Source organism: Neocloeon triangulifer, unplaced genomic scaffold (genome assembly GCF_031216515.1).
Source record: "Neocloeon triangulifer isolate White Clay Creek 2 clone unplaced genomic scaffold, ASM3121651v1 ptg000002l, whole genome shotgun sequence".
Taxonomy (NCBI): Eukaryota; Metazoa; Arthropoda; class Insecta; order Ephemeroptera; family Baetidae; genus Neocloeon; species Neocloeon triangulifer.
In genome coordinates, this window is record NW_026775545.1 from 4,337,107 (window position 1) to 4,353,172 (window position 16,066).

At 36.1% G+C, this 16,066-nt stretch overlaps 1 protein-coding gene and 1 long non-coding RNA gene across 3 annotated transcripts in view; one reads left to right on the top strand and one right to left on the bottom strand.

The window, feature by feature from the left end:
- LOC132202353 (carbonic anhydrase-related protein 10-like) overlaps positions 1 to 14,278 on the top strand; it is a 65,472-nt gene extending 51,194 nt beyond the window's left edge. The window contains exons 5-9 of one of the 2 annotated variants that reach the window (XM_059629214.1): positions 641 to 707; positions 1,958 to 2,112; positions 8,108 to 8,239; positions 10,195 to 10,293; positions 10,406 to 14,278. In XM_059629214.1, coding sequence (XP_059485197.1) covers positions 641 to 707; positions 1,958 to 2,112; positions 8,108 to 8,239; positions 10,195 to 10,290 — 450 coding nt within the window. In that variant the 3' untranslated portion in view covers positions 10,291 to 10,293; positions 10,406 to 14,278. The remainder of the gene's footprint in view (positions 1 to 640; positions 708 to 1,957; positions 2,113 to 8,107; positions 8,240 to 10,194; positions 10,294 to 10,405) is intronic. The other variant, XM_059629224.1, reaches the window with a different exon arrangement.
- The window catches only part of LOC132202363 (uncharacterized), a 42,937-nt gene extending 27,183 nt beyond the window's left edge, over positions 1 to 15,754 (bottom strand). The window contains exons 1-3 of the long non-coding RNA XR_009442364.1: positions 15,568 to 15,754; positions 14,684 to 14,993; positions 14,477 to 14,631 (exon numbers count right to left, since the gene is read on the bottom strand). This is a non-coding gene — a long non-coding RNA (uncharacterized LOC132202363). The remainder of the gene's footprint in view (positions 1 to 14,476; positions 14,632 to 14,683; positions 14,994 to 15,567) is intronic.
- Positions 15,755 to 16,066: the final 312 nt, after the last annotated feature.

The window sequence follows — 16,066 nt, forward strand, 5'->3', positions numbered from 1 at the left end:
ATTACAAAAGAGTTTTCACGCTTCTATTGTGCTGATTTGAAAAGCTGTCCTCCTGTTTTCAGTGCTCCCTTGGTGTACGAGAGACTGTACATGCATCATTGTGCAAAAACTCTTATGTTATTTGGGCGAAAGTAAATAAATAAAACAGCACGCGAGAGACAGACAGGTGAACCGGCGGCGGCTGCTGCAATCTCTTTCACCCTTTTTTTATTGACGCGCGGCTTCGGCTAAAATATCGCAGGGAATATTCATCCCGAGAGCAAAATATGCACCACGCGCGTGCCGTATCATTTCAGATTTATGCCGATTTTTCGCAGCGTGTGCGTATGGAGGTTTTTTTTTATTTTCAGAGTTAAATATTTCTCTCTTTTGCTCCCTTTGGCCGAATTGTAATTATAAATCTGTCACACGCACACACACGTGGCATGCAAAAGATTGCGCTGCTGCTCTTTGGCATTTTCGTTCCGCGACTTTGAAGAACGGCACGAGCGATATTTTCATACACATTTGATAGCGGATATAATAAATAACTGCAGCCGTCGCGCCGAATGTAATATTTTAAATGGCAGGCACCGGTCGGCGCTTTTTGTTTGCCGGCGAGACCGTATAAAAATTAATCTCTGACTTGTTTTGCTTTCAGCTGGGTGACTTGTCCAACCCGGAGTTGCGGTTATTAACTGACCAGTTGGAGCGAATTCGTTATGGTGGTGAGCAAATTTGTATTCATAGAACAGTAACAAAAGTAAAATAAACTTAATTAAACGTTTTTTTACTTTAATATTTATTATTTAACTTGATATTATTACAAATATTTCCATTCTTTGTGAATTTTAAATTCTTTAAAAATTTTTATATTAAAACAAAATAAATAAATATACAATTTCCTTTCATTGATTTAATTTTTTGGAATCTTGATCACTTTTATTTTCTTATGGTAGGGTATCGCATCAAATTTTTTATAATTTAACGCATGCAATACTCCATGGATAGGAGACAAAATAAAAGAAATAAACCTAAGTTATTGGGGTCTACAGAATTGCAGATAATATTTGATTAAGAAATATCGGAGAAATTCAATGATAAATTTGAGAGGAATAAAATGACACTGCTATAGTCTGAGCAAATAATATGAGTATTCTTATTTATATATGGATCTCCGGCATTAATGTGAACTCTTAATTAATTCTCTCCTTCTAATATTAAACAAATCGTTTAAATTTTGAAAAAAAAAATCCATAAATTTTGCTTAAAGGTGGGACTTGACTTATTTATGGTTAATATCATAATACATGATAACTTACAATTAGAAAAGTGAAATTTTTATTTTAGACGTTTAAGAACTTTGGAGTTCGATTATAAAGTTCTTTGAAGAGGAATAATGCGTGACAGTACTTTGAAAGGAAAATTAAATTCTTCATTTTTTAATCGAGAAAAACTGGTCAACAGTAAAAATGTTAAATTTCGTCAAATAAATTGACAATTCACACGGGAGTCGACAGGACCAATTTTCACCTTACCTTATTTTTTATGGCTGAAATATAATTGTAAATTCCCCTTACAGAATTGGATCCCCGTTGAATTAAAATCTCACTTCCATCGTGAAATGAAGAAATTTATTGGTTCTGCACGATACAGAAAATCCCTGCTCTATTATAAAAACTTGTTTCACCGGCTCAAAGAACATAATTTTTCCTTGAAATAATGCCACCAAATCTTTTAAAGTCATTCATACTAAAAATTAAATACATTAACTAAGCTAATCAAACAATAAATAATTAGCAAAATATGCCAGAAATACCAATTTATCTCCTTTTGATTTAGTGAAACTTTTTATCTAGATCTGTTCAACATCAATTATTTAATTTTGCATTCATTTATCTAATCAAGAATTATGGAGAAATATATAATTTGAAGTGAAACGAGAAGTGACTTGTGGTATAAATTTTGACACTAACAGGACAAGACCAGGAAGTGCGTCGGCTGTCGATCCGCGGGCTGTTGCCAGACACGGACCACTACATGACCTACGACGGCTCTTTCACGTCGCCGGCGTGCCACGAGACCGTCACCTGGGTGGTGCTCAACAAGCCAATCTACATCACCAAACAGCAGGCGAGTACTTTGCGCGTGAAAAATGCACCTGAGCATAGCGAGACTAGGAGTGTTTTTCGGCGATAGGGGTTGCGATGCCCGCCGGGCCACGTGCAATTATTTTTAATCGCTGCCGCGCCGAATTCTGGCGCATTAAAAGAGTGCCGTGTTTGACGTGTAAGCCGATTATAATCCGGCAGCACGCTGTGTGGATAATGAGAGAGCTTAAATAAGGGCCGGATTTTGCATGCAAATTTTTTTCGCTCGGACTGAAAAGGGAACTGAGTGGTGCACCGCTCGCAGGGGATTGGATTTCGAGATTTAAGTGAATCAATTAAAGAAATCGGATCAAATTTGCTAGATGGATTGCCTACTCTCAATGCTGATAAATTTTGCAATTTCTAAAATAGATTTTAATCTGTATAAATGGGTCGATTGTGTTCAAAGGCAATTTTTTTGAATTTAAAGTTTACACTTGAAGCGGATTTCATTATTTGATGCTTAATTGTTGAAGAATTAAAAGGACAACTCGGAAGCTCGGAAGACTTTAAAAAATTGAAAATGAAATTTTGAATGTTTAAAAAAAAAATGCATCATTCATTAAGCAATTGAATTTATAATTTTGAAGCTAAATTGTCACTTATTATAATTTTTTATTTATTGAAAATATAAGAAAAATTTCAGAATATTTTTAAAATTGGTTTCAATTCCAAAATTAAAACGTCTTTTATGTTAAATATCTTACTTGTTTTTAAAAAGTTCATAATTAAAAATAACATTAACTTTTTTATTTAAATTAATTAAATTATCAGAAGAGACTTTAAATTATAATTTATTTGCACTATAAATAGTTTAATTAAAGTTGAATGATATTTTTGGCAAGAATCAATTACAATGTGAAAAACGATTGAGCAAAAAACTCATAATCTCTGCCCCGGTGCAAAACATGCTCAGGGAAATACCAATTTCCGGACAAAATCCGCCTCTTTTTGAGTCCAATGAATGAGAAGAGCCGCCTTTCTATTACAGCGGTTGAATTTTTTATGAAAAGCAACGCAGAACCGGCGTCCGGCACTTGAATCGGAAAATGATGCTGGCCGAAAAGTTGTGCTCTTGGTTCGGCCGAGCCACTCGCGCTGCTTTGTCTAATGAAAAGGCCAAGAACTAATGAGCTCTCAATCGCGGGCCCGTTCAGCCGTGCTATTCATCTCTCCCTCGAATGCGTTCCTCCGCTTTGATTGCTAATAAAAATCAGTAATTTGATGGCCAGCAGCTTGACCCATTTATGAACGGAAGGCAATTTTTAGCGCGCTCTGTTATTTGATAAAGCGCCGCGTTGCAATGACGTAGATAAAGCACCGCAGCGGCCAGACCTAATCTCCAAATTGGAATCTCTTTGTCGCGCTCTCTCTCGAATTCCGTTGCTTTCTTTACCCCTTTGGAAAAATTTTACCCGCATTTCCTTTCGTACGGGGACGACGTATACATTCCTTCCATTAGTGAGCGCTCGCCGAATTAATCTATACATCGCACACTGGAAGTTTTTCATAGTTTGACTCTGCTGGACGCAGCCAGTCACTCATTTTCAGAGATTTTCCGCTGCGATTGCAAAACTTTTATGGGTCAGTGCATTTTACGTCAAGTTCTGTTTTCCCCAGGACTTTCCAAACCTTCATAAGAACTCTTTTTCTTTAACAAGTCTATTCCAGGTTTCCTAAATAAAAGCGCTTCAATTAAAAGAGCCTTTTAGTTTAGCAGAAAATTATCTAATCAATAAGAAAACTGTCTCATCTCATAGATTTTCAAACTAGTTGATTAAGTCGTTTTGCAAGAAGTCTTTCCGTTTCCGACGAAACACAATGGGGCGGAAATTCCGACGTCTCCTTCACGGAAAGAGAGCCATTCAAATCGTCGGCGGGCTGCCGCGATAAATTACCCAAGAACAACAGAGCGTTTCGCAATTTGGTTGACAAATTGCGCGGGGTATTGAATGAAAGAAGAAAGTCTCGCAGGTCAAACAAAGAATATGGCGTGACTGCGGCGCATTTGTTTGAGCAAGGAGATTGGCAGCGCGATGAGTTGTGTTCAGCAAGTCGCTCCATCTCCATTACACTTATATAAATTATGGCTGGCGCAAGCGAGCCAGAAAATCACCAAACTTTCGATTTGCGAGCTGCTGCGTTGAAAAGCGCCGCGGGAAATTCCTTTGTTTTCTCGCTTAATTCGCCGCTAACCTCTTTAGCTAATAACTTATGCCCGGAATTATATCTCGTGTTGTTGCACAGCCAAGTAAATTTAACCTGCTATCTCTCCTTTGAATGTACGCACTCTTTGTGCCCGGCCAAGTGTGTGTTGCCCTCCGCAAGCACGCGTTCCCGAGTTGCCTCTCGGCAAAGTTCAACCTTTCGCAATACAATTGGTTCGAGAGCGAAATGCAAAAGTATAAAGTGTTTGCTTTCCAAGTGAAAAAAGTTCAAAATAACTCATGAGCACAGCTCATATTTTTCCTGGAAGTACCGCTTTGAGGAATTAAAAAAATTATGAAATGAAGATATTATCTTGAAAGTTGGATTTTTTTTAATTTAACATTGTTTTTAAGGGAATTTATTAATGATTTTTTTAAATTTCACAACAGTTTAATGACGATTTCATGAAATCAACTTAATATCCCCCCATTTCAGATGTCAAAATAAAAGTATATTGATGAATTAATTAGCGATGGCCGATGGGAACCTTTTAAACCTTTTTTTATACATAAACCAATATGCACTAATAAACCCCACAATCCTAATATACATTTGAAGTCAAAATTACATTGTTCAATAACCTCAAAATTTCTTGCGTGAAAAATCATCTTGATTGAGACTTTTAGCCTTTCATGACCTATTCTGAATTAAAAATTACTTCGACAGTTGTTTTCGTTTTTTTATTTTAACCTAAGGAAAAGAAAAAGAAAACAATTTTCTGTAAAAAAACAATTGAGTTTTGAAATTTTTAAATTCTAATATTCAAAGCGCTCCGGGTGACAACACTGAAAGCATCGTGCAAACAGTCCTCGGCCGTTGTGCTCCGCACAAAAGAGCCGGCGCGTAATTATAGAATTACTTCTCCACTCACTTTGTGGGTGTAGCACCGGGTTGCATACATTCACCCGCGCACCAGAACCTGTAGCCGGCCGTATCTCTCGTCCCCGTTTTTTGCCGCAACGGGACGCGATTTATGTCGCCGCCCTATTTGCATTATCCACCTGATTGGAACGGGAAAAGCGGCAAAAAATTTATGCGAGCGCTTTAAATTACGCCAACTTGTACGGCTGCATATTATCCGGATTTACCTACAGAAAAATGAGGCAAGCGTTATTGTGTTATAACGTACATGAAACCAAAACGCATAGCAACGAGCTGTGCTTGATTATCCAGTTGATCTCGAATCTAGACGCATGCAAAAGCTTTAATGTTTTATTTTAATTCAAATATAATTTCCAACAAACGGAATCATTAGATTGTTCTGCTACAGTATATTTTTATCATGAATTTTTAGGTTTGATTGTGCTAACGATATGTACATGATTCAATTAGTTAATTTGACATTAAAAGGGAAAAATCCTTAAATTGGTTTAAATAGTTGCATAGATTTGTTGACGTCGCCGTCAAAAGTATTCTTAAAAACATGCTTTTTCTGGCAGTTATGGTATTTGTTTTAAACGATTCTTGGATCGTTTATGGATGAATAAAAAATTTGGTATAAAGTAAAATAATTTAATTAATTTAGATACTTTGAGGACTATTTATCGGAAAATTGATTGCGGATATTTTATGTTCAGTTAGGAAATAGGATAAAAATGACTGTCACACAAAAAACTTTAATTTATTTAATTATTAACTTATAGTTAACATATCTATACTAAAATTTGAAGCAAATTTCATATAAAATAGGACAATAATGAAATTTTATTTCAAGAAATCTAAACTTAAAAAAATAATAAATTTAAGAAGCCGTTTACTCGTCTATAAGATTAAAAATAATAACGTTTTTCTTGCTTATTTATTATTTTTTATTTTAATTCATTAGATCGACTCGATTTTTTATGCCTTAATGCAAATAAAATTTTTTATTTAAATAATTAAATATCAAACACTATACTTTATCTTTTTTTCTTTTAGATTCTGGTAAATTGAAATAGAAAATTCAGGTTTGAGCTTTGGGGAAAGTAATCTGCTAAACGAATAGACCGCAGAAGCGGATCGAGGAGGGCAAACTGTTGGAACGCTAAGTGAGTGAAGTTGGCGATGCCCTTTCGTGCAGGATTTACGGCGCCGACTTTGAATGCGGCACACGTCTTGCTTGTTGCTTGTGTTTTCAACTTGCGCCGAGTCGGGCCAAAACAATTAGCGTGATTGGCTTTCAGCATTCTGGCCGCGGCTAAATCGCGAGAGCTGCACTCGTCTTTTGGCGAAATGCAATTAACGCCGGCGTTTGAACTGCACCCACCTAGTGGCCGACCGACCGACTTAACTCCTCTTTGTCAGGCGCAAAGGTTGGTTGCGAAAGGCCTTTGTGGAATTTGCATTATGCATGAACACCGTCGGCGGGCGCAGCCGCTTTAATACCCATCTTTTCGCCATACGCCGCGCTTGGACAAACAGTAATTAGGAACTGCTTTCGCCCCTTGTTAAAAATTGCCGCGCCCGAAAGACGCTTTTGCCTTTTCGAGGAGGAAAATGGCCAATTCTTTTTGCATAATTCGCGCGGTTGTGGAGTTTTGCGGTGTTTTCTCTTTAAATTAGATTTTCCGACGTGGGATTTTAAGAAGGTTGTTTTAGGAGAGACTTCTTGTTGGCTTTTCTTTGAAATTTAAAAAGGCTCATAAATGTAAAGCGACGGAGAGGGTGGATCACAGAGATTATGTGCATTAATTTTATCGAATTTTATGAGCGCTAGTCAAAGTTAATCTAAAAATTATTCATGAAGCGCTATAATTCATTGAAGTCGTAGTTTTCAACTAATACATATTATGCTGATGCAACAAATTTTGGCTTTAAAATTCACCCTCTGAAAACAGGCAAAAATAAGAAAGTAACCATGCATTGCTATTTTGTTACAAATTTTTGACAGCAAATAACAACTTTTGAGCCTAATGGAAAGTAATTCAACTGAAGGTAAAATAGTTCAATAATTTTTGTGGAGCCTTTTGTGTGTTAATTAAACGAGTTGATTTTGAGAAGAAATTCTATTACAAAAAAAAATTATGATTACATTCGCGCTTTGTAAGTTTGTAGATTTTAAAACATATTCTTTCTCCTCTCGATTCCTTTTCAATGTTATATAATATTCATTATTAATACTTTGATTTGATATGATATTTTATTTATCATAATAATTGAAATTTGCGTTTATTGCACATCATTTGTTTTATGCAACGTGCCCAGTACAGAAGTTGGGCGGGTGGCCTATATTTGAATAATTTATTTTTCTCTTCGAGGCGCTCCGCAGAGCTCAAAAGAGTGACGAGGCGGGCTCTTTACAAAATCAACGCTAATTGAGTTTCAAAACAGAATTCGCAATGAGCGGCCGGCGAGTGAAAAGGGGAAAAATCCGACGAAACGGAGTCACATAAATAATCAGCGAAATTGAAAGGGATTGGAAAAACAACGCGGTGCGCCCTAATTAATTTGTACACAACCGTGGCCAGTCATCATGAAATAAATATTTTTTTGCATCTCAGCCACGACGACGTCAAGCCAAGTTCTTTCTGCGCACAAAGACGCTTTTTGAAAAAGAGCTCTAATTCACTTGGCATCAGTCGGACAAGATCCGCATGCAAATAAACTCACTCGCTCGCTTCTCTCTCTCCCGCTCACTCGCTTTTAAGAAGCGGGGGCAAATTTTTAATTAATGACCTCTCTCGCCACTCCTCTCATCAAAGAAGAGAGAAAGTCTGGTGAAAAGTCGGAAAGCAAGAGATGAAAGAAAATGTCTTTTGAGGTCTGACAAGTGTCCCTTTTTTCTGTTCCAGCTGCACGGCCTGCGACGTTTGGTGCAGGGCGAGGAGTCGACGCCCTCGGCCCCCTTGGGGGGCAATTTTCGACCCCCGCAGCCGCTTCACCACAGACCAGTCCGCACCAACATCGATTTCAACAAACAGGAGGTCAGTATATTTCGCACTGAAATGTGACAGAAAGTTTTATAAATTTAATGTTAAATTAAATGATTAAGCAGCACTTGTGGCAGCAATTTTAAAGTGTCGTGATTATTCTTTTTTTTTAAATAGTGTGGGTTCACGCGGTGGCCGATTTCTTTTTGATGTCGGGCGTTTTAGCAGACCTCTGCTAGTTGTGATACCCTTTCTGCTCATTTTTTCCAAATCAATTTTTTTCATGTATGACTTGAGTAGAATAAACAATAATAATAATAATAATGATATTGAAAAACTTCAAACAATTTTAATTTTTTTTTTTTATTTGGTCGGCGAGACAAAATAAAAGAAAAATTAGTTGGAAATATCTGGGCTTTTCAGTTAATTTGTAATGCAAATTATGCTTATTGAAAAAAGTAATAAATTCAAACTTTCATAAAAAAATTTATTACATAAAAAAAACTTAAAAATTTTGACCACACTGCAAACAACTTTAGAGACGTTTCAAAATGTTTGCCTAACATTATTTGCTTTTGAATTCTTAAAAAGAAAAAATCAAATCCCTTGTACCTTCAACTATTTTCCTTAGTCATTTTTTCCTTCATAATATCTTGTCTTTTAGCGATTTTCTAAAGCAAGCAATTTTTATTAAGGACGAAATATGTATTTTCTTTAGCTCCTTAAAAATATTCCAATAATCCATATTCTCTCTGGATTTAACGAAAAACTTACCAAGGAAAACATGAATTGTAGACTTTATTTAACAAAAATCCAATTTCCCCCTTTTTTTAAAAGAACTCCACAATGTTCCTGCGCCTGAAAAAAATGGAGCATGAAAGGGAAAAATAATGAAACGTGGAGCTGGTGGTATGAAGTGGAGAGGGGCATCTCTCTCTTTCACTCTCTGCTGGATGGCTGGCGAAACACACTGCCGGGTTTGATTTAATTAATTCAAATTGATTCTTGCCGTGTATTTGCAAACGAGAGCAGAGCAAATAGAGCAGAATGCGCAGCGTGGCGCGCGGCATGAAATAATATTGAGGCTGCATGCGAGCCCGCTCGGCGGTTGGTGCACAAGAGTCAAGTAGCCGCGCAAATATCGCCGGCGGAAAAAGCAAACACTTGAGACTCACTGTTCGGGATGTGCCGCAAATGAAAATTGTTGATCTCGACCGGCGCCAGCAAAAACAAATTCACTGCGACTGCCTACTCTGGAATAATAAGCGCACTTTTCATCAGAGACCGGTTTTTTTATACCACCGCAGATAAAAGGTGTTTGTATTTCGTTTGATTGGATTGATGCGAGTTAAAAGCTCCAATTTCCTTATTTATTTTATTTATCCGGAAAAGGCTGGTCTTTAATTTTCAGAAAATATAGATTTTTTTTAATCCAGGAGAGAATTCTCAAGCATATTGATATTGATAATTAAAAAATTGAATACTGAGATGAAGCATTGAATGGAATAATCTGAATTTTTATGAAAACGATTCAATATTTCGCAATATTTTATAAGTTTATAAGCAACTTTTGATTTCTGGATAATTAAAATTACGTCATTGTTTGAAATTTGGAATCAACGATGCTCAAATTTATCAAAACAGGACAAAAGCAAGTCCCTCTTTACTCCTTACTGTGTTTTTTTTTAATGCAGATTATGCAAATTTCAGCACAGATATTTGGGTTTTTGAAGAATAATTAGAAAATAAAGTTAATTATTTATTTAAATTTCAATTATGAAATATTTACCAGTAAAGTAATAATAACACTGACAAATTGAAACCATTTTAAAAGAGGGAGAACTCAACTGAAAAATAATGTAATTTATTTATTTGCAACTTTACAATCTTTTTACCCTTTATCATAATTTTTAATATTTTATAGCGGTTTCAATTGAACATAAATTTATTTATACACTATTAAAATTAATGCCACTTCTCAAACAAGCAATTTTTTGTTTCTGTTGCAGGGCATGAAGCACTGTCCTTCCATGAACCGCGAGGTGTACTACAAGGGTAAGAATCCACAGAGCACTCTCAACCTCGAGTCATTCGAATTGCTCTAAAAAGTGTGTCCTCTTTTAAATATTTTTCAAACAAAACTTATATAATTAATCACTCAAATAGTTTTTGAACGAACCGAATGCTAAATCAGCCCAATTTTATTTATGTTTCCCGCAGCCAACAGTTGGGGAGAAACGTAATCGGCGGCGGCGGCGGTCGAGAGAGGAGCCGGAACGTGAGAAAATTTTGCGAGTGCGTGCGCGAGTGCGACGGATGGAGAGAAATATAGAATAGGAAATAAATAAATACATGAAGAAGATCGCATCAACCAACACATATCAAACGAATGAGACGCTCACTTGTGATTCCACCTGCTGACAAATTGTTTAAAAATGAATGTGTGCGTCGTGTAGATCCATAAAAGTAAGTGCGCGCGGCCCCAATCATGGAAATGGACATCCCCGTGTAGATAAAAGGATAAAAAGCGAGCGAGCAGCCGGTTTGAGTGATTTCGGTTCCGATTTTATTGCCTCTCGTATAATATAAAAAGCGGACGCTCCCTTCGCTCTCTCTCCCCTTTTTTATTTTATTTTTACCGTTCGCAAAAATGATGCCTTCCGCGGAACGATGATGATCACGATGATTCGAATGTAATGAGAGCTTTATACGCATATATATCATGTTCTCCCCCCACCCCAAGTGTATGGACGTGCAATAATCCACTTTGTTTCGAATTTGCCGCTCGGACGAGCCGGACGCTGGTGCTGCTTGAAAAACTAATTTTGATACGTTGTTGCGGCCGTGAGAGCTCATTCAGAAATATATACACACATAGCGAGCCTCTTATCTTGTTGGCAGGTGAATCTCTAATTTTAATTACGTAAATCACACATATCTTTGCTGTTGAATTTCTGTGGCCGCTCTGTGAAATTTCAAGCGCCGATTGCATTTACATAATTAGCTTGACGTGCGCATTATTCTTCGTGATTAATTAATTTCGGCGGACAGACGACATGTTTTGTGTGTGCGTGGATTCCTTTGGAGCCGATATGAAATCATTATAAAACTTGTGTCTGCATGTGTGCGTGAGATCGGCTCGAAATGCTGGTGAAATGGATAGAGTCAATTTTAGAATATCTCTGAATAAATCTCATCTCCATTGAGACGGTGGTTTGCAATTTTGTTAGTTAATTACATTTTGTGCGCTTCCACAGTAATTTAAGTTCAAATTTAAACGTATTAAAAAGGATATTTTAAAGATTTTATAACTCTTTAAAAATTAAAATAAATGTTATGTTTTTTTTTAATCGTCCAGATGACAATTTTTAATTAAAAAAATCCCTAACCGTTATTAGAACTACTCAAAACTTGTTAACTTGTTTAAAGAAAATTAACAGTAATTTCAATGGCATTTCTTTCTCATAATTATAATGTTTTTCTCTGAGAATGAAATTTTCAAACTGACAAATTTGCGACCACATTTCTCTTTAAATTAAGATTTTTGAACACCTGACGAAATTGCTTCAATTGGCATCACTATATTTGTGAGAAAAGTACTTCTCATCGTCTTTTAACTGAAGAAATTTAATGAAGGAAAGACTTATCATCTAGATATGGCAATCAACCCAATGCGTTTTGTAGTAGTTTGAATGGCCTAATTGCAAAACTTATTCAATTTGCTTCCGCTCCAATTATGAATGAATTTGATTGATTTCAATTACAACTTTCATTGAATCGCATACATATAAAATACAAGACATAAAACAAATATATAACAGAACTGATAATAAATGTACGTTATAAGGAGATGTTTGATAGATCGTGTACTTTCCGTGGTGTAAAAGAACTTCTCCGATTGATTGATACATACCCCTAGCAGAACAAACTCTGTGAAGCCAAGAAGTTTTTAATAGAAAAAAAAACAACCATAGAAATGCTACTATACTGCTGAATTGGATGTTCATGTGCATGTACAGAAATTAAACGATATGTTATATTTATGATGAAAGAGGGGCAAGGAGTTGTGGAAATTATAATTAATTAAATCGAAACACACTTTTAATGTAACTGTTGCCTAATTAGTCTGACTGATACGGAAATGTATATCAACAAAAACTGTATAACTGTAAATTATGAATTTTAATTGAAAAAACAAACTGGCTTGCTCCCGCGTTACTTATGAATAAATAATGAAAAAATAATGTATAAATCTTGTTATATTCTTGTCAGCTGACCTAGGGATTGTTGAATTACGCAGCCATCAATTACTTTGGTTGGTCCAACAATAATTCTAATTTTTTTTGCTGTGTAAACACAGGCTACGTGACTTTCTGGTGGAAACAAAATTAAAAAAAAAAATACACTATACTCGGGCACATATTTGCATTTTGCTCGTTTAACTTTGACGCAGGCCGCGGTGCGTGATTTATTTTCCAATTTTTGGCATTTCGCCCCTCGGAGGATTAAACCGGTGCCACTATAAGCCTTGCATTTATTTTTTTTCGACGCGTGGAATAAATTTTTGCTTTGTCGTTGCCGATTCAAAAACTCTTGCTGGGCGAGAAGTTATTCGAAATGGAAAAATATCAGCTTTCGCGGAATAGTTCTAAAAAGAGGCTTACGTTTGATTTGGAAATCTGATCGGAACGTGCGACGGATTGCGAGGGATTTGCGGATTTGCTCCCCAAATATCAGTGAAAAGCTGCTATATTGCGTGGTTTCCTCCCCAGTTTGAATGAGCAGTCAAACATGGTTGACATAAAAGAGGAAGTATAACATAATTTAAAAGCGCTCTGGGATATTTGTTATCTCATTAATTTAAATTTAAATATTTTAAAACAAGAAAGCAAAGCTTTTTGCAAATAGAACGTAATATTTTTTCTCATTAAAAAAAATCTTGCCTAAAAATAAATAAATAGAAGATTGTATGTTTATAAAACAAAAACAAAATATTCAATATAAACAATCAATAAATGAAAAAATTTTAAACAGAGCTTTTCTTTATCAAGAGTAATATATTTTAAAGCATTTTTCATAAAAACATTTATCTGTAAGGAATATACTTTTTTTCGTAATTTGCCTTGTTGAGTGCCACTTTCTTCAATTAATTAAATTGTTTCCATTACCTTTTATGACTGAATATCACAATTTTCATTTACATAATTATACTTTTTTTAAATTTACAGAACTAACTAAAAATGAAATATAGAATTGGCAAAATTGCTATCATTTCATACATTTCTTTAGATTAAAAAAATAAAATAGTTAATATTTTACCTTCATAAACATGATTTTTTCAAGATAAAGCGATGCAAGAATGTCTTAATTGATTCACCCAACGTAAAATAACGTATTCCCGTCAGAGTCGTTCTTGAATTTGTAAAAAAATTGCAGTTTTCCTTGTAGAATAATGAAGCTGGTTGGGCTTGGAAATAAAAATCGAATGTTCTGTTTGCTCATCGGGCGGTGTAAGGATCAATTAGATTTGACCTGTAGAGACGTGAGGAGCGTGTTTGTGTGCGAGTCAAATCCTCTGCGGGGCGCAACAAAACCCTTATTTTTTTCCTTTTCTTCTCGCTTTTTCTCTTTTATACCCTTTCTTTCTTTCTTTCTTTTCCGAGACGGACGCGCAGCTGTGCTGCTCGAATTTCTTTCGCTCGTCTCCATTCAAGCGAAATTTCCCATGCGTTTTGTAACACCAGACGCGCGGCGAGAGGTTTCCTTCCAACCGCGATCCATTTCTTTTTTGATACTCCGATGGTTATGTTTTTATGTATTCATACCCGACGCTTCTACTCGATTTGAGCCGTGGAAAAAACCTCCCGCCGCTCGATTAATTGGCACTTTGTCGACTTTTATTGCTTTGGCGTGTCGCTGGCCTGATGTTGGACAAAAAGCTGTAAATCTTGGGCGACTCGTTTTATTTATATTTTATTTTTATGTGATGCTTTACTGACGACTGTTGATTTATGACAGGCGAGTTGTTTGATTTTCTGACAATCTAGAAAAGTGTATATGCAATCAAAATATCAAAATTATGACAAAAACAGATGATGTTGGCGTTTTACTTGTTGCTTTTGACCCCGAACGTTTGGTGCTTTTGGTAAAAAAGTTCATCAAAAATTACTGAACAAAAAGCAAATATTGACTTAATTATTCCAGTAGCCATCAGTCTCCATTTTTTTGCTTTAGGAAACCCACCAAGTGCAAAAGAATAGTAATTTTAATATTAAAAAGTAATCCACCGACCTTATTGAAGGTCATGCACAGCCTGGTCTTGAGCAGGGTGGCTCCATGATGTCTCGGCTTGCTGGTGATGATGAAGTTTGCTTTCCTAATTGGGGGAGGTCTTCAAAACGTTCCCTTTTATGGTGTCTGCAGTCTTGACTTGGTTCCTCAGTATTCTTCATTTGAAGTAAAATATTAAAAGCTTTTTAATGAGAAAAGAGTTTTTACCTGAGTGCACTGTCAATTGGCCTCTTTGGCTTCGTCCAACAAGGCCTCCAAGGGTGAGAGCCAACGTCAGTGATAGTACACCAGGGTGCTACAGCCAGGCAATCTAGCATCCGCAGCCCTGGCTTGCTAACCTGACGGCAGACTCTCCCGAACGAGGAGCTCTCGAAGAAATTGGATCGGAAGACGCTTTCAATTGCAGGGAGGGTTGGTTGCAGACATGTAGCGCCCGAGAGTGGACCTCGACATCCGGACATTCCGGACCTGCTTGCCCCGTCACCACCAAAGCCTCCAAAAGGATATGAGTTCAGTCCTGCAAAGTGAAAAATTCATCAGAAAATTGTCTATATTTGCTTAAAAAAAAATAAAATAAAAATAAAATCCAGTTTCATTTCCAAAGTGTGGTTGACTTTCAACCACTTTTCAAACTGAGTTTATCCTGAGAAATTGAGAATGTTCAAAACTTTTAGATATGATAACTGTTGTAATGCAATATGCAGTTTTGATTACATATCTTTATTAATTTAGCACTAATTAAATGGTAAACAGTGGTAAATATAAAAAACTAATGGCAAAGGGCAAAGTTTGGAGCAAAGAGAATTTAAAATTTTGGGCACACAAGTAAAATTTTCTAAAAATTATGTACTTTGAATTGAAAGCTGTTTGCTCTACTTTTTTTAAATTCCATCTTCAAATAAAAAATACTTGATTTTTCACTGAGATATTTGTTGCAAATATAAGATAATCACTTGTTTACTCTCAGATGTGTCATGTGAGGACTAGGGACTGGGGACTTTCAATTTTGGCTTCTTTTTTGTAATACCATTGTTGAAAAAGGGCCCAGATTTGAGAGAATGTTTGTCATGTGCACTCATTTTTTTATTTACCTTATGAGAGATTCTGGCCGATTTTGGGAACGTTTGAAGCCCGAAACCCCAACTTTGGTCTTGGCCTCAGGACCTCCAATGGTCTTTAAGGACAACATCGGCCCGCAAACACTGTTTTTGAGGAAAATAGTCTATTTACGAAGAAAGCACGAAGGAACACACACAACACAATGAAGTCACTGAACAACGCGCCAGGCTGGATTTGGCGATTTGGGCTGGAGCCGCTGGAGGTGGGAAGGCTGGCTGAAGGTCAAATACTACCAAGAAAACAAAATTTACATATCATTGAAATTAACTCCACAAAGTGTTTGAATAATTTTGATTTCCAATGTATTTAATTGTGGAAAATTTTATTAAATAGTTTAAAATTAATCAATCCATGGAATTTTCTAGTGACCAAATTACAAACTTTACAGCGTATTTATTTTGTTAAGTTGCCTAAGCAAAGGAATTTTAGAGCAGCTGCCTGTGGTGCATAACTGTTAGTTTGTGCTGTGGC